The 25,522-nt window shown below is 45.1% G+C and overlaps 1 protein-coding gene across 6 annotated transcripts; it reads left to right on the top strand.

Annotated features, from left to right (window-relative positions):
- Nucleotides 1–25,522, top strand: LOC134021689 (AP-3 complex subunit beta-2). Of its 6 annotated transcripts, XM_062462767.1 has the most exons (29): nucleotides 1–161; nucleotides 8,647–8,722; nucleotides 9,240–9,314; nucleotides 9,781–9,876; nucleotides 10,089–10,249; nucleotides 10,394–10,460; nucleotides 10,659–10,841; nucleotides 10,986–11,180; nucleotides 11,809–11,906; nucleotides 12,860–12,914; nucleotides 13,070–13,141; nucleotides 13,266–13,328; nucleotides 13,421–13,553; nucleotides 13,950–14,059; nucleotides 14,333–14,509; nucleotides 14,722–14,908; nucleotides 15,252–15,382; nucleotides 17,701–17,739; nucleotides 18,384–18,498; nucleotides 18,712–18,883; nucleotides 19,065–19,236; nucleotides 19,718–19,802; nucleotides 19,922–20,028; nucleotides 20,648–20,876; nucleotides 21,377–21,461; nucleotides 21,578–21,675; nucleotides 22,095–22,106; nucleotides 23,027–23,165; nucleotides 23,799–25,522. In XM_062462767.1, exons 1-29 carry the CDS (start codon nucleotides 49–51, stop codon nucleotides 23,947–23,949), a joined length of 3,396 nt encoding a protein of 1,131 aa, XP_062318751.1. In that variant the 5' UTR covers nucleotides 1–48; the 3' UTR covers nucleotides 23,950–25,522. The 6 variants fall into 6 exon arrangements, with proteins under 6 accessions (XP_062318751.1, XP_062318753.1, XP_062318752.1 ...); XM_062462769.1 differs by lacking the exon at nucleotides 17,701–17,739 and having other exon boundaries at nucleotides 15,252–15,370; nucleotides 23,763–25,522; XM_062462768.1 differs by lacking the exon at nucleotides 22,095–22,106.

Below are 25,522 nucleotides of genomic sequence, written 5' to 3'. Positions count from 1 at the left end.
TGCCCTGATAACCGCAGTAAATCTCCATCGTTGTGTTCTGAAGGAGAAATGTCTGCTAGCTCCGGTTTTAACGATGAAAAGGGGGGGTCCTCGAGTGTCGGTGAGCCCGAATATGGCCACGATCCGGCTAGTGGAGGTATTTTTTCTTCGGACTACAAAAGGTATAAAAAAAACAAGCACTTTCTGCGGTTGTGTGATGAAATCGTATGTTGTCAAATTGGAATATCATTTGCAATGAATGGGGGAGGTGCAGATGTCATTTCCTGCGTCTCGAGATGAGAAGGAAGCGGCTAGGCTGGGTTTATAGTAGACGAATAATTCTAAAAAACGAACATGCAGTTATGTAGAATTTACATTAGGCCCTATATGACTTCACGCAGGCTGCATGTTCAATGTCTGTGTGTTGGCGGCTACTGCGCAGGCCATCTGGGCCATGACTAACTAAACCTCGCTGTGATTTGGTGTGGGCTAATAGACTACCTACTTGACACAACTAGCCTTTACGTTGTGTTCCATGGTTAACGGGTACAACCAGACGTGATTGTTTGTCATATCGTTTAAGTGTGCCTAGCTACGCTAATCTGATTGAACGTCTTGGCCAAAAATGTTTAACCGGTAACCCGTTCGTTTAAATTGCGTACAGGCCTGTATAAACTGTTCATATCCTTGCAAAACAAAAATTATAACATATTATGCGCAAAATACATTCGAATCATAATAAATGGTTCCCGTAGCAGCCAATAGGGAGGCAATAGTTGATAATATTGTTTGAGATACATCCGGGCCATTTTCAGAACCTCTCGATTGGACAGCGCCGGTGGTGCTGAAGTCAAATGTTTTGGCTGAGTTATCCCTAAAATATTTGTGTTTTTTTGTATTTTCTTTCACGAATTTCTTAAACTTAATGGTCAAAATATAGGCGAAACCACCACAGTGTAGTAAACCATATGCGTCCATCACAGACCATAATTTAGCCTATATCAATTCACAACCCGGAACTTGTTCTGCAGTTGGCCACTTTTGCGTGAAACAGTCTAGATTGCATAGCATAGCCTCGGCTAATTCACGCTAGAGGTGAAAGGGAAAATGTGGTTGTTTGAAGAGACATTACAACATTAATATTAACGCTAGATGGTGATAACAATTTAGCACTAGTTTTCTATTGTAGTTCACTTTACAACGGAACAAAATTATTTTTAGGAGGCAACTAATAGATTGTTGTGGATTGTAGTCTGTCTTTAAACACGTTTTTATCTACACTACAGTATATAGTTCCCATTGTAAAACCACAGTGCTGTTTACATGCAACGTGCCGCGAGGCATTTTCACCAGCAGAGGGCAGCAATGTATCGCTTGTAGTTACAATCCTCGTTATTAAGCGTGGATTAAATTAATATTGCGAAATCAAGGTTTAGGCCTACACGTGACCAATGACAGACTTAATCTGAAAACGAATTAATAACGGAGAGCACACTTAGACCGGTAACCATGACATCTAGTCTTCACGAAAGCATAGTGGACAACAGAGTATTATGAATGGTTAATGGTGATGACACAGACACTGTTTGTGGTTTAAAAAAAAAATACAGATCCACGCCATTAGTAGGTTTAACAGCCAGCAGGGTGTCCAGTGTCCATGTTTGCTTTGGCCAAAGTAAACCAGGTGGAAATAGGACTACCCTCAGTCGGGCTGGTCTCTTTTCACAAATGTGACAGACCATTCTCCGCATGCTGTTGCCTTGCAAAATGTGCCCAGTGCACCATGTTGAGCGCTGCGCTAGGTGGTTTACACTGTGCTACGATGTGACATCTTGGTTCCAGCTGTTAATGTCATCGAATTTGTCAACTAAATATGTTGCCTCATTGAACAGTTTCGGTTATTATTGTTAGTACTTCCTTTTCATTTTTGTGTCAAGGGGTTTGTGAGTTTATATCCCAGGTACTGTATTTCTAAATCAAATGAAACAATGAAAGTCATTGCCTTTTCTCATGCCCTGCATCCTCTATTGTAGCAGCAACACATTCCCCTCACCACCTTCCTGTCTGGGGCCTCGTGGGTCTGGGGCCTCGTGGGTCTGGGGACTCTGGGGCCTCGTGGGTCTGGGGCCTCTGGGGCCTCGTGGGTCTGGGGACTCTGGGGCCTCGTGGGTCTGGGGACTCGTGGGTCTGGGGACTCTGGGGCCTCGTGGGTCTGGGGCCTCGTGGGTCTGGGGACTCTGTGGCCTCGTGGGTCTGGGGCCTCTGGGGCCTCGTGGGTCTGGGGCCTCGTGGGTCTGGGGCCTCGTGAGACTCGGACTGTTAGATTTGTGTAGGGAGTCAGGTGGCTGAGCGGTTAGAGAATCGGGCTAGTAACCAGAAGGTCGCTGGTTCGATTCCCGGGTGTGCCACATGACGTTGTGTCCTTGGGCAAGGAACTTCACCCTACTTGCCTCGGGGGGAATGTCCCTGTACTTACTGTAAGTCGCTCTGGATAAGAGCGTCTGCTAAATGACTAAATGTAAATGTAAATTTGATGTGCTGCTTTGTTTCTTTTAGAAATGAGTCAAAGAGTGCGTCACAGGGAGTTGATTACATCAGTAGTGGATTGGAAAAGGAGCAGCATTGATTCTGTCTGTGTTTCTATTTTTCTTATCTCTCTCTCTTTCTCCCTATGCCTGCTCTATCGCTCGCTCCTCTCGATCAGATATTCATTGTCACACCCTGCCTCTAAAATGTCATTGATTTAGTTTTTGACAGAGTTTCTCCTGTGAAACATGTCTTCAGTATTTCCCAGACAATTCAGTATGAACTTGCAGTTCGGCCATATTGGTTTGCTCATTTCGTTCAGATTGTTGAGAAACTCATAATATGACTGTTTTGCAATGGTAACTCAGGACTAGGCTGGAACTGAATAGTTTTTCCAACAAGGTCAAATCCATGATTTATCTGTACTTGTTCCGGTCTCACTCACAGTTCTCCAGTTGTTTAACAGCAGGTGCTGTCTGTGGGTGTTCACGAGTCGCTAGGCTCTGGGAGAGGCTGCCTGGCAGGGTTTGTGCAGTGCACCGAAGCGTGTTGTCACTGTTGCAGGCAACCTGGTGAGAAATGGTTTAGGGAAGACACAGCGGGGGAGGGGACACACGATCCAGCAGGCAGAATGACTGTAAGGGTCTACTAGGGTACACATGCAGGTAACACTCTGTAAGGGTCTACTAGGGTACACATGCAGGTAACACTCTGTAATGGTCTACTAGGGTACACATGCAGGTAACACTCTGTAAGGGTCTACTAGGGTACACATGCAGGTAACACTCTGTAATGGTCTACTAGGGTACACATGCAGGTAACACTCTGTAAGGGTCTACTAGGGTACACATGCAGGTAACACTCCGTACTAAGAATGTTCTCGTGCCCATGAATCATTTGAAATGAATGACAACATTCAAACAGTTCTTGGATAAAATGTGCTTCCAGGAACCAATTTGTTAGCTATCTGATGGTCTGAATGGCTATTGTAAATGTCCCTGTGTCCAGAACACAGATCACCCTGTACCTCAGCATGGTCAAATGGTTATATTGTTTGGCCTCTACAGCCCCGGGAATTTGAGAGAAAAGACTGAGCATCATGCTATAATGAAACATATATGGGTGTGCTGTTGGTATCATCCTGACAGTGCAGCACTATTGACTTCTCAGTCCCTTACGAAAGTACGTGGTTTAGTACCGGTACCTAGATCCTAGATGGACACATGTTATTTATTGTAACTTTGCTTCAGCACAGCACTCTGTACAGACCATTGACTAATGTGAGAGTGTGCTCACATGTACACAGTACACAGGAGGGAACAATTGCACAGTACTGTTTTTGAAGTGATCATGGCCACCCATGAACACATCCTCAAGGCAATAACGTTCCACAGTCCATCTCTATTCACTGGTTAGAAAGAGAGAGAGAACAAAAGAGAGAGCATGAGAGAGGCAGAGGGGAGGGAGGGAGTGAGAGAGAGACCTTGCTGTTGTATATCAATGCTGTTAAAGAAGAAGAAAGCAGGTGAGAGAGGGCCAGGAGCTGAGGAGAGAGAGTGATGGCATAGAACCCAGCGGTGAAAACAGAGCATGCGCATGAGATAAAGGGTTAGGGAGGGGAAGAGTGGAGAGGAAATGGGAGGGGTGCTAACGTGGCGAGGGAGAGAGGGAGGGAATGAGGCAGAGAAAGAGAGAGAGGCTTTGCCGTCAGAGCATAGCATCGAAGACCAGCAGCAGACGCCTGAACGTTGAGCAGGCAGAACAAGCCTTCTCTCTCTGGAAGGGGACAGGAACAACAGAAGGAAAGAAAGATAGGAGTCAGCTGCACGGCCTCCATCAGGCGGTTGTTGCTTCTCTGAATTAGCCTCTTCATCTGCCATGGCTCACAGCAGAACCCAGTAGCTAGCGAGACGAGAGCTGGCACTCAACACATCATTCTGCCGTCGGGAGAGGAAAAAGCTCCTGTCAGATATATCCTTATCAGGATTGGAAGAAACAGTGTTGCTGGTCACAACGTCATTTTAAGAAAGTTCCCTGGTTTGATTCTGTATATCTCAGACCTAACCAAGCACCACACATACTGATATCTCAGACCTAACCAAGCACCACACATACTGAAGTGCAATTCATGGGAGCGGTCTGAACCCTGGAAAGTTTTGTATCTTTTGCCAGGGTCGTTTTTGTTCGGGGACTCAACAGGTTTGTTGTTGTTGGAGTCTACTTGAGCAGTGGAGCCTGAGGACAGGGGAGGATGACGACCATGCAGAGACTGCTGCAGCTGCCAGTGAATGCGGTGAACATGGTGAAGACGGTGCAGAGCCAGGTCCAGGGACAGGAGGAGGCCAAGAGCCCTGTGTTGACCCCAGATGGGATCCAGCAGAACTGGTACAACGCCCTGCAGCCTGATGAGCTACGCCACCTTCGCTCTGGAGGAGGAGGTGGAAGAGGAGGAGGAGACCAGGAAGAGCAGGCCCATCTGGAAGAGGGTGGAGGAGGTGGGGGGTCCAGTGCCCAGACCCAGCCTCTGCGGTAGGCTAGCCAGGAGGAAACCTGTGTACTCAGGCATAACTTTGACTGATTTTGGGGGTGGGGGTTATAATGATATTGTGGTTTAATATATATATATACTCTTTCTTGAACAGTACAGTAGATGATGGAGGGGACAGTTGCTGGACTTTTTTACAGTTTCTCTCACCTGTCAGCTCTGACTTTCTGCCTTAGTTGGGTTCAGAAGTCTAAACACAGTAATTGACAGGTTGTATTTGAATCTTTGAGTACATATCACTATCATAAATGTACAGACGGCGTCTGTAGCTACAAAGGTTGCTGGTTGACGTTTAAAGTCTATAATTTACATAACCCTTTCTGACATCACTTCAGTTTCTGAGACCGTTCTGATCGGTCAGGAAAGTTTGGTTGATCTTTCTGCTTCATGTACAGGTAACCTGACCCCTTAATGTATGCATCTAGGGTTCTAATACCTCAGTAGACTTGAATAATTCAGGATTGTATTGTTGTATATGTTACCTTCAGACTTTGGACAAGACCAAGTACAAAGAAATGGAGCCGTGGTAGTGGGGTAGGGTTTCCACTCAGAGGAACCTGATCCTGTCTGGGTATCAGAAGACCTGTTGCAGGAGAAGCAGAGAGAGGGACTTCTTCAACATTCATCCTCACTGTGTCAGTGGTGCTGTGTGCAGGCGAGGGCCATACTTAGAGAACATGAATAGACAGGCTGGTAGCCATGTTTCACAGAAACAAATCACTGAAAACTTCCATAGATTTATGATATTTCAATTTGATTACAGATCAGGCCTTTGAGGCTAGCAGAGGTGGAAAAAGAGACAGAAACATGTAGTCCAGCTATTTCAGCCCCTGATGAATGTTGCAACACGGCTGCAGTTGAATCTTTGATACTCTTCTCAAGCTTAGCTCAGTTTTAATGATTAGTCTTAATGTTTCTGTCACTGGAAAAATTATGCTACTGTTGATTGTCTGACTCAAGCTTTTTGGGTCAGGAACTTGAGTTCAGTTCCTAATGATCAGGATGACTCATCAGGTAAGCTTAGGTAGGTACTCACTTTTTGATCAGCAATTTGCCTGCAATGTGGGCCCACATGCAGGATCTGGATCTGGATCAGCAGGTGTTGGTTTAGCATTTCTTGCTCTTTGCCCGAGAAACCCAACTTGATATTCCGTCTCACATCAGAGGCAGAGAGCTTACATGTTCATCGTCCCCTCTGACAGGTTTAACAAAGACAGAACTCAGGGTGGAGACTGGGCTGGTGGGGGAACTACAGGATCTTGTTCTTACTTTGAGGCAATATCTGAGGAGCACAAGGGTTCCTGGTCATAATAAACTGCCCTGTTAACATCGGTGATTATTACTGGGTGTGTTTATTACGACAATGTTGCTGACCCTCAGAGTCCCTTGCCTGGGTTAGGTTTAGGGTTTGACCTGAGTCCTTCAGCCAGATAGATGAGCTATCCTGACCATCACAGATAGGTGTCATATTAAAGACTTTTGCACATTCTTTAAAAACCTTTTTTCCTCCACAGTTATCTGTTGAGCCTTTTCACTTAAGTGTAAACCAACATTGGTTTCACAGGGAAGCATAACTCTGTAAGTATTGGAATGCAAAATATTTTTTCAAGAAGACAGAGGTCCCATACTAGACCCAGGCAGTGGAGATATTAAACTACACTCCAGGTACACGTTTTTGCTAGTGGTGACTCGTGTTTAAGCATTCACACTGGGAGAAGACATCTGTTTTGGAAGTTGATATGACTTCCCCAACATTCCCAGGATGTCTTTAGGTCTGGTGTAGTTCCCTTCATAGCAGTAAAGTAGAGTGCATCAAAATGTTGCATTTCTCTCAACAGTGTTAAGCCCTGTAAAAAGCAGTACATACCAGACCAAAGATGTTGACTAAGTGTTTTAATAACGGGGCACCCCATAATGTCAGGTGATCCCCTGTGTGTGAGACATTAGGACATGACTGACACACTAGAAGGGGCTTTCCCTCCCACATCGTGCCCGTCTAAAACCTCTCTCTCTCTGTCTCTGTCTCTGTCTCTCTCTGTCTCTCTCTCTCTCTCCACCATGCCACTGTGGGGAGGAAGGAAATCGTTCCTCTATAATTTATTGAGTTTATTTGTTGCCTTGGAAACTACTCAAACGAGTTGAGAGTTGTGTAGAGATATTATTGCTGTTTATTTCACCCCCCCCCTTTTAATTAGCCCCGATACCTTCTGTTTGCTTCCATCGCAATAGTTTATGGTCTTCATTGATATGAGGGTGCTTTCTGGGGATAGAGAAGGGTGGAGGGATGCCGTACATGATGAGGTCTCTGATGTCTGTCCTGCTGCATGGTGTCAGCTTTATAAACTGCCATACAATGTTGGGAGGTTTCCCTGGGGATGTAGTCTTTGCTGGATTCTAGGAAATGCCTGGCCAATGCCATTGCCTACAAATCTGAACCCATAGCTTGACAGTTCTACTTCTGCTGATGGTAATGCCCTGCTGCCCGTCCCACATCCTGCTGTACAGTCTACAGTGTAGACCCAATCCTTCATTACAACTGAAATCTCTATGAAATACAGTATATTGTCTGAGAACAAATAATGACTGATTAAGGAGGTACATCAATGACAGAACAAAGAGGCATTATAGAACTATAAACATGAACAATGAACATGCATTCTTGACTCATAATTATCATAGGCCTATTATTCTAACCATCCTTGTAGTTTGGGTTTAAACACGTCCAATTGTTTTAAGTTAATACTTGGTTAGTCTTAGATGGGGGGTGTTTCCTAACTGAATGTCATTGTACAATTGTCAAATACACTGTTTTGGTGGATACTTTTGAAAATCAATTTGAAAATGTATAGAAATGTTTTTTTATTCAGTAGTGAGTAGCATTTTTGTCTTAGGTATCCTCACCTACACATGTACGTTTTCCAGTGTTTTGGCTGTAATGTACCTTTCAAACTGTCTTGTTAAACTGTCGACATCCCTCAGTGTGCTATCAAAGTAGAGGGGCGATGACAAAACGTAATCTCAGGTCTCATCTCAAACTGTGACACTACTGTGACACGTGGACACTGGCCAGTCCGTCACCAGCAGGTCTCACATGATAGATGACCCAATCACCCACATGTCCCTCCACATCAAGTGGACTCTGGCAGATGAGATATGCTATTTACAGGGATTCCACTTAGCTCCCAAAATGGCCCCAAAGCCCAGCAGGTCATTATAGACACTGACAGCCGTGTGTGAAACCGCTTCTAACTTCCCTTCTACCTTGCAGTGTTACTGGGCACTGCTTCCACCTCTTGGGCTCACAGGGCTGTTTATTCAAGGATTATGATTTTTTTTGTTGCTAAAACACCCATAGGAGAGAAGCAAGTTTGAAGATGTTTCTTGTCACAATAGTGGGACCATGGTCATTTCCAGCAGTAAACTTGTTACTAACGCCTTTACCCCAGCCTGCTCCAGGAATAATTTTCTGTATTGAGATTTGAATCTTTAGCGAAGGCAAGAATGTTCTCAACATGAATGAAGGATAGGCGCAGCATGATATGGTTGTTTACTTGAAGTAACTTGAGTAACTACGGTCTCTTTTTTTTTACCTTCAGACATGATGACTTGAAGGAGATGTTGGACAGCAACAAAGATTCCCTGAAGCTCGAGGCCATGAAAAGGATTGTGGCTGTAAGTATACAATACTGTAGTCATCATCTCCACATTGTTAGATGAGGTAGTCCTTAAATACACTCACCTATGTACACAAACATCCCAGCCCTGAGTTTGTGCACATTGGGTTGGTGGGTGGGCAAAGGTCAGAGGCTCATGCTAGAGAGGACAGCAGTAAGACACTGGGAATGCACATTCGGGTGTTAAATATTCATTACTGGTGTCAGCTTCCTACTACAGGAGCATTACAGCTCTGTTGTATTATTCATATGACGAGATGGAGGAATGGAGAGAAAAGTACTGTTAGGCATATTTAGTTTCCATTTCTGGTGTCAACCTTGAAAGTCTGACAAAGCCTGCTGTTAGCTGCTATACTTATCAACAGGTTTGAAATTGTAAGTGCCTTTGTAATTAATTTACATAGATATACTGTATATATTTTGTATGTTTTGTGTGGTAAGCAGATGTAAGTTTTAATAGAAACCCTTATTTAACAAACAGCATAACAGTTTCTGGATTTTTGTGTACCTCACAGATGATAGCAAGAGGAAAGAACGCCTCGGATCTCTTCCCAGCGGTGGTGAAGAATGTGGCCTGCAAGAACATTGAGGTAGCTCACAGTCCTCATCACGTTTTCCATCAAAGATTAAAAATACAAAAGATGGGTGAAGGGGTTAACAAAGCGAGTCCTGTTTGTTTGTGATTGTTTCCCCCCTAACCCTGTTTCTGGTGTCTTTCTCTCTCCCTCTCTGTCCTCCACATCTCTCTGTGTTCCTCCATCTCTCTCTGTGTTTCTCCATCTCTCTGTGTGTTTCTCCACCTCTCTGTGTTTCTCCATCTCTCTCTGTGTTTCTCCATCTCTCTGTGTGTTTCTCCATCTCTCTGTGTGTTTCTCCATCTCTCTGTGTGTTTCTCCATCTCTCTGTGTGTTTCTCCATCTCTCTGTGTGTTTCTCCATATCTCTCTGTGTTCCTCCATCTCTCTGTGTTTCTCCCTCTCTCTGTGTGTTTCTCTGTCTCTCACTCACTCTCTCTTTCCATCTCTCTTTCTCACCCCTGTCTCTCTCTGTGCCTCAGGTGAAGAAGCTGGTCTACGTGTATCTGGTGCGATATGCTGAAGAGCAGCAGGACTTGGCCCTGCTCTCCATCTCCACATTCCAGCGGGGGTTAAAGGTCAGTCACATTCGCAGCAGTCTCACACTGTCATCTGTCCTCCTGCATTGTACTCTGAAATGAACTGGTCATATGTGTTGTTGAGTGGAATAAGCTTTACCTTCTGGCCTGTTACTGTCACTGTTAAAGGCTTTGCTTGCTGCCCTGTTAAGTTGATCCTCTGTTGGGTTACATTTAGTCATTTCTGTTCTGTCTCTGCTGCGTATGATTAGGACCCTAACCAGCTGATCAGGGCCAGCGCTCTGCGTGTGCTCTCCAGCATCCGGGTCACCATCATCGTGCCAATCATGATGCTGGCTATCAAGGAGGCAGCATCCGACATGTCACCGTACGTCAGGAAGACGGCCGCTCATGCCATTCCCAAGCTGTACAGGTACCTCCACCAGAGTTATAGGAACGACCAACAGAACCTATGTAGGATTGCAACCAAAAGTAACAGGCAAAGTAACACTCTAGTTTGTGTGGGAGTTACTCACACAGCAGCCTGCTTATGATGCTGTTTTCTGTCTGTGTTCAGCTTGGATCCTGAGCAAAAAGATCAGTTGATTGAGGTCATTGAGAAGCTCCTTGCTGATAAAACCACGGTACGTCAAATATATAGGATTTTGACAATAATTACCTTGAGGTTAATAAGTACCAACTTGAAATATGTATTATGAAAAAAGATATGCATAACAAGATAAATACACATTGTACGTACAGTACATGCATGTAGTGTACATGAGATGGCAGTGAGGTCTCTTCCTTATTCAGTCATTTGCCCTGTGCTTTGTTGTGAGTAGTTGGTTGCTGGCAGTGTCGTCATGGCCTTCGAGGAGGTTTGTCCAGAGCGCATTGACTTGATCCACAAGAACTACCGCAAGCTGTGCAACCTGCTGATCGATGTTGAGGAATGGGGCCAAGTGGTCATTATCAACATGCTCACTCGCTACGCAAGGACGCAGTTCCTCAACCCTAATGTTAACGTGAGTGTATACTGCCTGTCTGTCTGCTTATGTCTGCCTGTCTCTCACCTGCCTGTCTGTCTGCTTATATGTCTGCCTGTCTCTCACCTGCCTGTCTGTCTGCTTATATGTCTGCCTGTCTCTCACCTGCCTTTGCTTGTGCAGGAGACACTGCTGGAGGAGGCTGGGGGGGAGAAGGCATTCTACGGCTCAGATGATGATGAAGACGAAGATGAGGAGGAGAAAGAGAAGAAGGCGGAGCCCGCCGCCTTATCTAAGAGGAAGCCATACGTCATGGACCCAGACCACCGGCTGCTGCTTAGGAACACCAAGCCACTGCTGCAGAGCCGGAATGCAGCCGTGAGTACCCTACACCACCTCCTGCTTTAGCACACAGCACACTACATACTCACTACTGAGCACACTACATACTCACTACTGAGCACACTACATACTCACTACTGAGCACACTACATACTCACTACTGAGCACACTACATACTCACTACACAGCACACTACATACTCACTACACAGCACACTACATACTCACTACTGAGCACACTACATACTCACTACTGAGCACACTACATACTCACTACTGAGCACACTACATACTCACTACTGAGCACACTACATACTCACTACACAGCACACTACCACCATGTATCCTGTATACTCACTACACTACTATGTTTTTATAGCAGCAGTTCATTATTTGTTGTATGTATTGCTTGAATATTATTCAGCATGACGTTTTCACTCTCTTATGCTCTCTCTCTCTGTCTCTGTCTCTCTCTCTCGCTCTCTCTCTCTCTCGCTCTCTCTCTCTCTCTCTCTCTCTCTCTCTCTCTCTCTCTCTCTCTCTCTCTCTCTCTCTCACTCTCTCTCTCTCTCTCTCTCTCTCTGTCTCTTTCTCTCTCTGTCTCTCTCTGTCTCTGTCTCTCTCTTTCTCTCTCTCTCTCTCTCTCTCTCTGTCTCTCTCCCCAGGTGGTGATGGCTGTAGCTCAGCTATATTTCCACCTGGCCCCTAAGGCGGAGGTGGGGGTCATTGCCAAGGCCCTGGTGCGTCTCATGAGGAGTCACAGGTCAGTTAGGGATCACTGTGTCAGTGTCACTGTCCTCTCCCTGTTGTCCTCTCCCTGTTGTCCCCCCCTGGGAAGCTGTCCCCTCCCTGCTGTCCCCTCCCTGGGAAGCTGTCCCCTCCCTGCTGTCCCCTCCCTGGGAAGCTGTCCCCTCCCTGCTGTCCCCTCCCTGGGAAGCTGTCCCCTCCCTGGGAAGCTGTCCCCTCCCTGCTGTCCCCTCCCTGGGAAGCTGTCCCCTCCCTGGGAAGCTGTCCCCTCCCTGCTGTCCCCTCCCTGGGAAGCTGTCCCCTCCCTGCTGTCCCCTCCCTGGGAAGCTGTCCCCTCCCTGGGAAGCTGTCCCCTCCCTGCTGTCCCCTCCCTGGGAAGCTGTCCCCTCCCTGCTGTCCCCTCCCTGGGAAGCTGTCCCCTCCCTGCTGTCCCCTCCCTGGGAAGCTGTCCCATCCCTGCTGTCCCCTCCCTGGGAAGCTGTCCCCTCCCTGCTGTCCCCTCCCTGGGAAGCTGTCCCCTCCCTGCTGTCCCCTCCCTGCTGTCCCCTCCCTGGGAAGCTGTCCCATCCCTGCTGTCCCCTCCCTGGGAAGCTGTCCCCCCCTGCTGTCCCCTCCCTGGGGCTGTCCAAACCTTACCCTGACAGGTTTTTGTTCTCGGTCTCAAAATTCAATTGACATTTAGTTTCATTTTTGTGTCTTTGACTGGCATTTCAATTTAAACCTGTCAAGAAAAAACATTACTTTATATGAGACCACAGAAAGCAAAACATGAAAGGAACAAGGACAGACCATGGAGAATTATATAAATTAAAGAGAAACATTTGAACATAGCCAATGTTCAAATGTTTGTGTCTGTCAGGTTTCTGCTCTGTATTGGTGGTTTAAAGGGGCTGGTCATACGCTGATGAGTCAGGGGAAATTGCCCTGCCAAAAGATCACACTGTGCTTCTCTCTCCTCTCCCCCTGTAGCGAAGTCCAATATGTTGTCCTTCAGAATGTGGCTACCATGAGCATCAAGAGAAGGGTGAGTCACCGCACATCTTGTCTGGGTTAGTGTCAGGGCTATGTACAGTCAGAGAATATCGATCAGAGAGGTGTGTAGAGTCCAAGAACATTGCTTTTGGATTCTATTAAAAAATAATCCCAAACTTTGTTTTATGTTGATGTTTCCTGTTGTAGGGGATGTTTGAACCTTACTTGAAGAGTTTCTACATCCGCTCCACCGACCCAACACAGATCAAAGTTCTGAAGGTAACATGTACCTCATGCTAAAATGATGTTGCTAATTTTGTATAATGTGTATTTACGTAAATAATTCTTGTTCTGGGACGTACATGAGGACATGTTGAATAATGTTTTTTCACTTGCTCGGCAGCTGGAGGTGCTGACTAACTTAGCCAATGAGACAAATATATCAACAATTCTGAGAGAATTCCAGGTAGGTGACATTGTTTACCAGTTGTAATGCCATGAAGAGGGTGTGCCCAGGTTTACTATACGTTTAATACGTGTTCATATTATTTCTGTCAGACATACATTAAAAGCATGGATAAGGACTTTGTGGCTGCCACCATCCAAGCCATCGGCCGTTGTGCCACCAACATCGGGGAGGTTAGGGACACGTGTCTGAACGGGCTGGTCCAGCTGCTGTCCAACCGCGACGGTGAGTCAGACGCCTCCGGAGTTACGCAACACCTCAGACTATCTCAATATCTCACTATCTCACCTCAGACTAACTCACCTCAGACTCTCTCACTGTCTCACCTCAGACTAACTCACCTCAGACTCTCTCACTGTCTCACCTCAGACTAACTCACCTCAGACTCTCTCACTATCTCACCTCAGACTATCTCACTGGCTTTTGATTCAGTTTGCCTGCTAGGACAACTCAGGTCTGTGTCACAAACTAAACTGGAGATGTGTCATTTCTAAAGACGGAACCTTCTGTTGCCAACTATAAATGAAACCGGATGACGGTAGAATCAATGTATCAGCTTTTGTTGCATGTTGAATGCATTAGAGAAAGTGTGTCCATTAAACATGTGTGTTGGTCCTGCAGAGCTGGTGGTGGCAGAGTCTGTGGTCGTGATCAAGAAGCTTCTGCAGATGCAGCCAGAACAGCACAGTGACATCATCAAGCACATGGCCAAACTCACTGACAACATCCAGGTGAGGTGTACCACCTGGCTGGCCACCATCAGGATCAGTGAACCTGTGACGCAAAACAAGTCACCCATGTGATACATGACATGTTGACATTGATATTTTCATGTTACATTTTCAGCCAGGGTAGTAAAGAATATTAGGATTTAGTTATCTTTATTTTATTTTCAGGAGAACATTTAGTTGAGGAGGAGAACTGATTTAATGAAATGGTAAACAGAAGGCATGTTGCATTTGTTTCATGCTGTAACAGTCCAGAGGCTGTTCTCTGTGTGCTAGGTGCCCATGGCACGAGCCAGCATTCTGTGGCTCATAGGGGAGTACTGTGAGCATGTGCCCAAGATCGCCCCAGATGTCCTCAGGAAGATGGCCAAGACATTCACTAATGAGGAGGACATTGTCAAGCTTCAGATCATCAATCTGGCTGCAAAGCTCTACCTGACTAACTCCAAACAGGTGAGGGTTTTCACACCCACATTTGATTGGATGTGGAATTGATAAAGTAATGTTGTGGTCAGAACGCACTTAATAATATAATAGATGTATACAAAAAGTGACATTATGTGCCCCTTTAGTCTCTCTCACTGTGTCTCTCTGGCAAAGTAGCTCTCCACCATGCAGGAAAATGATCTTTCTCACATCCTGTTGTTCTCCTCCTCCTCTGACAGACCAAGCTGCTGACCCAGTACGTGTTGAACCTGGCTAAATACGACCAGAACTACGACATCCGTGACCGCGCCCGCTTCATCCGCCAGCTCATCGTGCCCACCGATAAGAGCGGAGCCCTCAGCAAGTACGCCAAGAAGCTGTTCCTCGCCCTCAAACCCGCGCCTGTCCTCGAGTCTCCGTTTAAGGGTAGCGTCTTTCACGCTTAAGAACATTGTCCACTAGGCAGTCACTTTAACATAATTGTGTTTGAGTCTCACCCTAGACTTAACACAACCACAAATAATGTATTTTGCGGTGAGTTACAGTTTGTGAACTGCCTCAAAAGAACAGAAATTCACAACCTCCACACCCCTCTGTCATACACACACCATACTTTACACATCATGTTGTGTTCGGTATATAATATACAAAATATACACAGCCTGACACTTTTAGTGGATGTTTATGGTGTCATATTTTCTACAGAAAACATGATGAGTCGCTGCCCATGTTTTGTGTGCATTAATCAATGTGTGGGTTGTCTGTCTAGACCGAGACCACTTCCAGCTGGGCTCCCTGTCTCACCTGCTGAACACCAAGGCTGGCGGCTACCAGGAGTTGTCGGACTGGCCGGACGCCGCCCCTGACCCCTCTGTCCGCAACGTGGAGGTGAAGGAGTCTGTGCGTGCAGTGGGAACAGTAACTCTCAGAGACAGGCGGCCCTTAGGGGTCTCCGGGGGGGGGGCCAGAGTGGTGCTGCTCTGGGAGGACCACGGCCTGGGAGGGGGAGCACCCCCACCTCATGCAAGGCCAAACACCCTCCTCTCTTTCATTCACCTACACACACCTCACATAACGCCATCCATGAGGCACTTCATCCCTATTGGCTCCCAGACATCTCCTAAGAGATGTTTCTGCACATAGCACTGATCCATAGCTAACTGTATGGTCGGTGAAAGATGGCAGTCATTGTCTGATGTGAAGCTTTAGACGACAAGTGTTTTACATATGAACTACATTACCCATACCCCTCTGCTGCCATGGCCTCCAATGGGCAGTGAACACTCAAACACCCCTCCATTGGTGAGAAATCACCTGTTTGAGCTAATGGCACATGTGATAGTGTAAGTTGACTGTCAACCAGCAGTGAATTATTTTTAAATACATCTGAAACATGCTTCAGACGTGTCATGCTCTGCTACATGATGTGTTATGTCTTAATTAAGGATGGTGAATTAGGAAGCACTCACATATCCCATAAAATGTCCATATTATCATTCCATGTGCCATCGGGTCATGTTCAACGATGTGGCCCAAACGTTGAACTTCAAATCAAATCTTCTGTATCTCACGCTTCTATATAACCCCCTAAATACATTTGATTTGGATTTCACATTTGGTAATCATGGTTGCTTTGTAAACTGTTCGTTGTAGTGGCTGTAGTGGTAACCATGTCTTCATCTGTGTGGCAGATATTCTATTGAGGTTTCAAGTGTAAAGTGGTATTTATTGTTTGGACATATGGCAGCTCTACCTTCCCTCTGACTGGTCTCTCCCTCTGTGTGCCCGGGCCCACAGCTAGAGGAGGGGACTCCCAGCAGCGAGGGGAGGATCGGCTTGCTAGGAGACTGGCGAGAGGTGCCCCATGAGCTTGGGAGTGCAGTGTTGTTTTAACGACTGTCTCTACCTCTCTCTACTTCTCTCTCGACCTCTCTCTACATTTACATTTACATTTAGTCATTTAGCAGACGCTCTTATCCAGAGCGACTTACAGTAAGTACAGGGACATTCCCCCGAGGCAAGTAGGGTGAAGTGCCTTGCCCAAGGACACAATGTCAGCTGGCATGACCGGGAATCGAACTGGCAACCTTCGGATTACTAGCCCGACTCCCTCACCGCTCAGCCACCTGACTCCCATCTCACTCCCATCTCTACCTCTCTCTCCCTCTCTCTCTACCTCTCAACCTCTCTCTACCTCTCTCTTTACCTCTCTCTCTACCTCTCTCTCTCGTGTTCAGTCTGTGTCTCTGTAGCTCGAGAGAGACTGGCGAGAGATGCCCCCCAGTTTGGGATTGCAGTGTTTTAATGGCTGTCCTTTTCGCTTTCTGTTCTTTTCTCTGTTCTTCCTCTCTATCTCTCTCTCTTCTTTCTGCCTTCAGATTCTTTATCTCTCTGTACCTCGAGAGACTTGGGAGAAGTGCCCCCAGTTTAGGATGACAGTGTTGGGATAGTTATTGCTTTCTCTTGCCTCTCTGTGGACCACAAGCAGACAGGGCAGGTAGCTTTATGAAGGAAGGCTGTTTCGAGCTGCTTATAATCCTGAGCTTCAACACAGCTATGCTCCACTGAGAATGATAGCTGCTGCATTGTGTAAATTATAAGATTAGTGTGCTTGTATAAGGTTTGGGGCTGTCAATAGATGTAAATGCACTACACTGAAACGTCTTGGAAGACAGACATTGTGTAAACCGCTCATGTAGAAATCTGCCTACGACTTCATTCCTCTTCATGTTTCTCATGTCTCCATGTTTCACCATTGAAATTATTCGGTATTTTAATAACTCCATCTACGTGGCACTGCCATAGCCAGGTTAAAAAATTAACATACTTTAATGATACCTACCAAATCCCAATGTGAGAGAGAGTTGACTATAATTATTAGTCTTATGAGAATATGACAATAATGAGAAGCTTTAGTCAGTATGCTAATCGTATTATTTTACAGTAATCCTTAATTGCGTTATTTATAATATTAAGGTAACTAATTTATGTTAATCATCTTTGGTTAAAAAACATAATTAGTTTGATTATAAACAGTTCCTTTCTGTCTGATATTTCTAGCTGACATTAATATTAAACTGTTTTGATTTATACAGAGTTGTAACCAGTGCAACTACTCTCTCTGTCTGTGCTTTTCTCTCCTTCTCAACTTCTTTGATCATTTGCTTCCGTTTCTCATCTCACCTCCATCCCAATCTTTTTCTTTCCTCGTTTGCCAGGTTCTTACGCTGCTCGAAAGAGTCACAGCTCTAACCAGTGTGAGTTAGTTAGCCTGTCTTTTTGGAGCTCCACCCATAGCGCCAAAACCTTTTAACCTACGTGCTTTTTGACCCCCCTCACCCCAAGCTATCTTAGTCGCTATTCGTGCTTAGCTCCCCCAACACAGTACACTCCTGTGTCTCTGCCATTAAAGAACCTGAATCCTTCAGTCGTGTTGAATCTCCTCCCACACCTAGCCTCAGTACTCATGTTAGTGTTTTTGTATCGTTGTGGATGGACACAGACATGCATTACTGCAGTGGGACTGTAACTGCTGCTGATTGAATATCTCTTTCCATTTCTTAATTAGTTATATATTTCGGTGTGGGAGGAATTGACAACTCCTCAAGGATATCACTTCCCTTAATGGAACTGCTCCCAGTACAATACGTTAAGAACTGGCCATGAAGGCATCGCCTTGTGCTGCCACCTAGTGGTGGAGAACCGATTCAAGACTGCTTTATGTTGGAACTAAATAGTGGATTCACAAACACACGCAGCTTGTGGGGCGCGTTGTGGCGTGACTCGTGCGCTAAGGAGAAGCATTCATGGCCATGCTTCACCCTCTGTACAGGTCTGCTTCCAGCCAGTGTGTCAGTCCTAGCTGTGACCTCTGACAGTCTGTCCTCTGACCCTCTGCCAGGTGCCCGAGTGGACCAAGTGCAGCAGCCGAGAGAAGAGGAAAGAGAAGAAGGTGGAGAAGCCGTTCTACTCTGACTCAGAAGCAGAGTCAGGGGCGACAGAGTCAGCTGACTCCGGTAAAACACAACTCATTTCACCAGACCTCAGTGTCACCTCTGACGGCTACACACTTTCACACATGGAGCCTGCTTGTACGTCTGTGAATGTGGATTAAAAAGTAAAAATGTGCATTTGGTGTTAAAAGCTGTTGTCTTAAGGTGGTGTAGACAACAGGCACTGTATGTGTGCTGGTATACATGATGCCTGAGACAGTATCAACCCCCTGCCAGACTCGGACACGGCCAGCAGCTCTGCTAGCCCCAGTGGCAGCGAGGAGAGCCCGTCTGGGTCAGAGAGCGATAACAGCGAAGACGAGTCAGAGTCCGAAGAGGAGGAAGATGAGGAGGACGAGAGGAAGAAGAAGAAAAAGGAGGTTAAGAAACCAGTGCGAGAGAGTGAAAGGTAGAATACATCATGAGTAATGCATACATGAGTTCCACTGGTTTCATTCAAGTAGTTATCTAGTGCTGCTGTGGAATTTGTAGGCGTTTTTACTAGTTTCGTTCAGGGTCCGTTTTCTCAGCGATACACACCTGGTTGTGTGAAATGAACCTTTTGTTAACGAGCGAGCGTCTGTTCTCAGTGAGCAAAGCAGCGGAGAGGAAAAGAGGAAACCAGAGAGGAAGATTCAGCCACGGAAGATAGAATCGGAGTCAGAGTCAGAGGAAGAAGAGGACAGCGAATCAGAGAGCAGCAAATCAGAAGAGTCAGAAGAAGAGTCGGAGTCTGAGACTGACAAGAAGAAGAAGAAGAAGGTTCAAGCTCTCTGATGCAACATAACCCTAACCCTCTCACACACCCTAACCCTCTCACACACCCTAACCCTCTCACACACCCTAACCCTCTCACACACCCTAACCCTCTCACAAACCCTAACCATCTCACATCCCCTAACCCTCTCACACCCCCTAACCCTCTCACACCCCCTAACCCTCTCACACACCCTAACCCTCTCACACACCCTAACCCTCTCACACCCCCTAACCCTCTCACACACCCTAACCCTCTCACATGCTCTCACACACCCTAACCCTCTCACACCCCCTAACCCTCTCACACCCCCTAACCCTCTCACACACCCTAACCCTCTCACACCCCCTAACCCTCTCACACCCCCTAACCCTCTCACACACCCTAACCCTCTCACACACCACCATACTATTAACATTTAACACACATTCATACATGCATACACATTTTTCATTTGTTTATTAGTATATCTTGATTCCTTTCCAGATCCTATCTAAACCTCCTTCTAAACCACCCAAAAAAGAGAGCAAGAAGGAGAAGAAAGAGATGTCCCTGCTGGATCTTGATGACTGTAAGCAAACTGTGAAAACGAGATAAAGAGCATGTCCTTGTTAAATTTGATTTAATCCTAAATAAAGTTGAATTACAATTCAGTTGGATGGAGCTAACAGTAATCCCTTCTCTCCTTAGTCGAGCCCAGCCCATCTCCTCAAGTCACGCCTGTGAACAACTTCCTGTCCAGCAGTCTGGTGACGGACCTGGAGGGCTTGTCGCTGTCAGACAGCGTTCTGTCCCCTGTAGGTACACCCTCCCTGCCGCCACTGTTAGGACAGACATGTTTACTGCATGTGCAGCATATTCAAATACATGATGTGTACAGAATGTTGGGTATTTTATACCTTGTGTTATCTCTTGGTTATGTAGTAGCCACCTACAGTGCTTCCCCTAGATAAGTTTTCCTATAGGCTATATTTCAGCTAACCAGGCAAAGCGTATCAGGGTCTTGGTGTACAGTGTGATAGTTTTATACCACCAGGTGGCGGTGTAGATCAGGAAAGGTTTTCACATGTTCAACCCAAACTAAGTCATCTTATAGTCCTAAAGAGCTTTAGGTATGTTGCTTTTCAGTCAAGCTGTTTATTTAGAAGTGGCCCTCGGATACTTTCTGTTATCCAGACTGTTAACCCTTGCAGCTCTGCAGGACTGATTCAACTGCTTCTGTGGATTTTACTTTCATCATCTAATCCCCTCAGTTACGTCCAGAGGATAGACAACCACAGAGAGGGCAGCCAGGGAACACCAGACTATCTAAACTAGTCCTGTGGGTCATCAGCTTGGGTTCGAGAATGAGCAAACTGATTATGTCAAATCTCGAGCAGCAAAACTTAAGATTCTTTCCTGTGCTGACTCTCACAGACCATCACCCCATCTGGAGGCCTGAGGACCTACGAGCTGCTTCACCGCATCACTGGTGAGGGCCTGTCAGTGGAGTACTGTTTCAGCCGTCAGCCTTTCAGCCCCGACCCTCACATGGTGGCCGTGCAGATCCAGTTCACCAACAGCGCCAACACCGAGGCCAAGAACCTGCATGTGGAAGACGCCAAACTGCAGTCTGGCATGAGAATCAAAGAGTTCACAGAAATCGGTTAGTCAAGTGTTGGCCTAAAATGTCAATATTAAGTATTCAATGCCTTTTCAAATTCAAAACATGATGTCACTGATTTGCTTCCATAGTTATTCACATACGGGTCGGCCCGTTGTACTGAGAGAGAGAACGCGAGCGCGGCAAGAAGGGGCTGAGCGAGTCAATGCGCTGCGCGCAGCTCTACAATATAATGTTTTTTTTGCCATGTTAAAAAGTTTTTTTTTTTTAAACACTTTATACATTTGTGGCAGTCAATGTTTTATTGTGGCGGGCAGCCACCAATAAAAAAATGCATGGGAAACACTGTATTCTGTCCATGTCTGTACAACATGGAATGACAAGCGTTCATTTTAAGTCTACGATTGAGATTTCAAGCAGTCTTCTGTTTTAATTGCCTGTTAAAACATTCATATATAAGATGTTCAAGTCATCTTATTTTGAAGCTCACGTGTAGCTAGACTATACTCATATTTAATTTTGATTTTGTAAACTTTTTTCAGAGATGCTACCAGCTGGCGAGACAGTTACAGTGGTGATGGGTATCGATTTCTGCGATTCGACGCAAGCTGCAAACTTCCAGCTGTGGTGAGACAACACGCTCCCCGGACGTGTGACAGGCTCACTGTCTGCTCTAGGAACAACACTGCAGGTCAGGGCACCAGACGAGCCCTGAACATCTCTCTCCTCTTGTGTGCTTTCAGCACTCACACCAAGAAGTTCTTTGTGTCGATCCAGCCCCCGGTTGGAGAGCTGATGATGCCTGTCTTCATGACGGAGAATGAATTTAAGAAGGAACAAGGTGAGGACGGGAACCAGAATGGCAACAAAATACAAAACACAACATGATTTATGTCACAGTTGTTTTTTTTATTGTTGTTATTTTCCAGTTAAACTAACACCACATTTTGTGTTGATTCCCTAAACGGTCAAATACATGGTCACTGTTTATATTATTTTATGTGCCATATTTGGAACATTCTTCCTTTTAATGATTTATAGAATATATCTGTCCTCAATCCTCACACACACACACTGGTGTAGTGGCATAATATCCCAACATTGTCACCTAATCATCCATGAAACCTTGGTCCATATCAACATCATCTAGATGTCATTACTAACCTTTGCCAAGGTTTTGAAATCAAGTCAACCATGGTTTTTTTGTGTTTAAATATGTGTCATATGCTCCGTTCCTCTCTCTTGATACTGGTCCAATAGAGAGGTGTCGAGGTAAGTTTCCTTTGATAGACTTGTTCTCGTTGGCTGTCTGTGTGCCACCTGCCTCAGTCACCCTCACACAAGACTCCGCCCCCTCCCCCACCCCGCCTTAACCTCCCCTCATTGCTTCAAGCTGATCCTCCCCTTTAATGCCTGACAATGATTCTGCACTTTCAGTTCACTGATCAAGCAAATCAACCTGCCCAGACCTAACCCGCATCTCAGAAGGCTTTCACACTGAGCCCCACCAGGAATGACTAGGAATGCTCCTTCACTGGGTGTCCGCTAATGATCATACTCAATCCCCCAGCACCACACATTCTGCAGAATGATGGCAGACTCTGCACTGTTTATCTGAACTCAGTAATGCATAACACTCATAGCTGGTCTAGAGAATAACTAGTATAGGTCATTTTAGTTTAAAATGCTGGTCCATAAAGTGGAGCTTTTCTGAATGGTGTGAGGAGGGGGGGGGCATCTTTCAAGATTCATGCATCAGATTTTGAAATCAAGTAGAGAGTATCAAATCTAGATCTGCCACGATATGCGTATAAACTGAAAAATTGGATTTGAGGACAAGTATTGGAATGTGTCTGAGGCAGGAGAATAGTTTGGACCTTCGTTATATTAGTCTAGTTTTGTAACATTGACACGTTCCCTCAACATAAGAGTCAATAGCCTTTAATTCATTGCAGATTTCTTATGTATCACTTCATTAAGTTAAATGTTTCATGTGGAATATCAAAATGAAGGTCATTGTTTCTTTCCAAACCCCAGGAAATTGGAAATGTACACACATTCACAGTCTTCATAACCCCGCTACCTCTTACATTTATCTAGTATCTTTAGCAAAACCTGGACCTTGCTGTGTACTGAACAGCGATGTCAGTGAATCTCCCCAGACTGACAGCTGCTGTTGTGCCCCGCTGTAGGTCAGCTGATGGGTATGAACGAGATCTCAGAGAAGCTGATTCTCGGTGAGAGGTGCCAGGGCGAGCACACCATCGTCCAGAGGGTGACCACGGCCGCCAGCCTCAGCCGGGTGCCCTGTGGGTCCGACAGGGAATGCAGGTGAGAGGGGCTGACTCCCAGCGCTACATGCTCAGGGGCAGGGTTGCATGTTTCATTCAGGCAGGGACACCTGCTTCCTCTGGACCTAAATGGTCTCATCCTGTCAGTAACTACCAACCTAGAAACTATGATTAATATATTAAGAAGGAGACATTTCTGTTGACATATTGAATCTAATCTGGAACCTGCAAAAAGGATATAGATTGACAGTAGTGCTAACTGCGTGCCAGTGCATGAACAAGGTATTTTCCAGTATAGCTAGTCCACCTGTAACAGCAGTGTAGCCATGTTGGTCTACTGTACATCAAACATCTCAGAACACCATGTTGGTGGTTAGTGTTAGGGTGCAAATTTGGGTTGTGGTGGTCACAAGTTAAGTGAGGCTTTTCACAATAAAAAAAAAAGAATTTAGATTTGTTAAATGCTCAATTACAAAACAAAATACTTCATGGCATGCTTTTTGAGGAGAGTGAAGTTGCTCACGTGAATGTTGTGATTTTATTGTGCTAAAATCTTGTTGATTAACATTTGTTTGTTGGCCTGCTTTATTTCTGTCTTTCTGATTTCACTCTTTTACACTATGACCTTTGAACTCAGCCCTCCTGTCCCTCCTCCCCCTATGCCGACTCACAGGTTTGCAGCAAAGACAGTGACCAGTGGCAGCTTGGTGTTGGTCACTGTGGTGGCCAGACAGGAAGGTGCTGCCCAGCTGACAGTTAACTGTGAGAAAATGGTGATCGGTACAATGCTGGTCAAGGACATCCTTCAGGCTCTGACCCAGTGATGACCCGCTGGTGACCCAGTGATGACCCGCTGGTAACCCAGTGATGACCCGCTGGTGTTGTATTGACCCCCACTTCTTTATAGCTCTTGTATCGTCTCAGCTCTCACATACACACAGCTATGCCCACACCTGAGCTTAAGAGTCCTAGACTTGCATACATATTTTTGCATTTGGGTACCAGAACAAATTACAACCTTACATAGTCCTCATGAAATCCAGAATGTTATTGCAGTGCACAATTTGCAATGACAATCAGGCATAGAAATTCAGTTTGTCCTTTAGCTTGAGTTCTCAATACATAATGTTACAGCCCTGTTTCAGAACGGCTAATGATGTACAATATAGCTGCAAGAGAGTTACACATACTGTATGTGTTTAATCTCACGTTAGACAGTTGACCATGTTGTTTCAAGTGAGCGAGAATGTAGCATGCAGAAAAATACCAACTCACAAGGCCTTGTCAGACAGGAACGTACTGTAATATGATCAATATTGTGACAGGATATAGAATCTAAGAAAAGATGGTAATTCGTTATTTTGACATTTCCTTCAAGCCTTTGTCAACTGGATTTTCAATAGAGCCCTCATTTCAATACTGGTAGTATGATTGTTAATGCTGAATCGTTATATTTGTGAGAGTAATATATTCCACTCTACATTTCTAGTCATTTAGCATCTCGGATACCTTTCAAACTGTCATACATGGAGAAATTATTTAATTAGAGGACTAGCAGACTAAAAAGTATGGAAATTATATATATATATAGTATAATGTATGTCCTTAAAGTGTGATGTGAAATATTGTTCTGAGAGGCAGTGACATGGCGTGTGAAGTGAAGACCTGTTCTGTTCACTCGTGCCCTTGTTCTGCCTTTCCAATGACTTCCTTTTTTCTTTACTTAAGTGAGATATTATTTTGAAATGGTAGATAATCTACACTAGACTTTAATGATGTTACACAGTTCTCTACTGAGTTATGAACCATCTTCTTGAACTTCCCTTGTATCATACATCCCACCTGCATCTTGAGGAGGATTGAAAACACACTGAGAGGTCACTAATGCATCAGGTTTAATTCTATATACATCAATTTCTCTGTCTGTAGGTAGACATATTTGGGAAAATCACAGCCCCTTGCATTGTTTCATTTTTGCATCTATTTATTTACTTATTTATATAGAAATTATAATGCTTCATTGTTTTTCATTATCGCCAGTAAAACATTCCTAATTGCAAACATCAGTCACTGTTACTGCAGTCATTGTACAATTAATGAATGTGTCACTTAGTGTCACTTAAATCCACTTGGTAAGAGGGTGCTGTTTAAATGACACAGTTGAATTGCATTAATTGTCCATAACCACCTAATACAGTGTTTAACTCAAAAGATAAAAGCTTTCCCTCTCAAAGTGATATCTAGCAAGAAAGGATGACCTGAGTAACCTTTAAATGGTTATTATTTAAATGTATTTCTGATATAAAGACAATGCGTTATCCATGTGTGGTTGTGCAATAATGTGGTGTATAACGTTGCAGCTTTATTTATTATTCTAATGAAAATATAAATAAAATA

This window comes from Osmerus eperlanus, chromosome 5 (genome assembly GCF_963692335.1).
Source record: "Osmerus eperlanus chromosome 5, fOsmEpe2.1, whole genome shotgun sequence".
Lineage (NCBI taxonomy): Eukaryota > Metazoa > Chordata > Actinopteri > Osmeriformes > Osmeridae > Osmerus > Osmerus eperlanus.
Note: the sequence above shows the minus strand (reverse complement) of the source record. Positions and strands in the feature narration are given on the sequence as shown.

What these genes read in the sequence shown, in the direction of transcription:
- LOC134021689 (XM_062462770.1), top strand. Translation starts at nt 4,757, where the DNA reads ATGACGACCATGCAGAGACTGCTGCAGCTGCCAGTGAATGCGGTGAAC. An exon ending in GCCATTCCCAAGCTGTACAG is followed by an intron (nt 10,250 to 10,393) that starts GTACCTCCACCA and finishes GTCTGTGTTCAG; the next exon opens with CTTGGATCCTGAGCAAAAAG. An exon ending in CCAGTGCGAGAGAGTGAAAG is followed by an intron (nt 18,884 to 19,064) that starts GTAGAATACATC and finishes GTCTGTTCTCAG; the next exon opens with TGAGCAAAGCAGCGGAGAGG.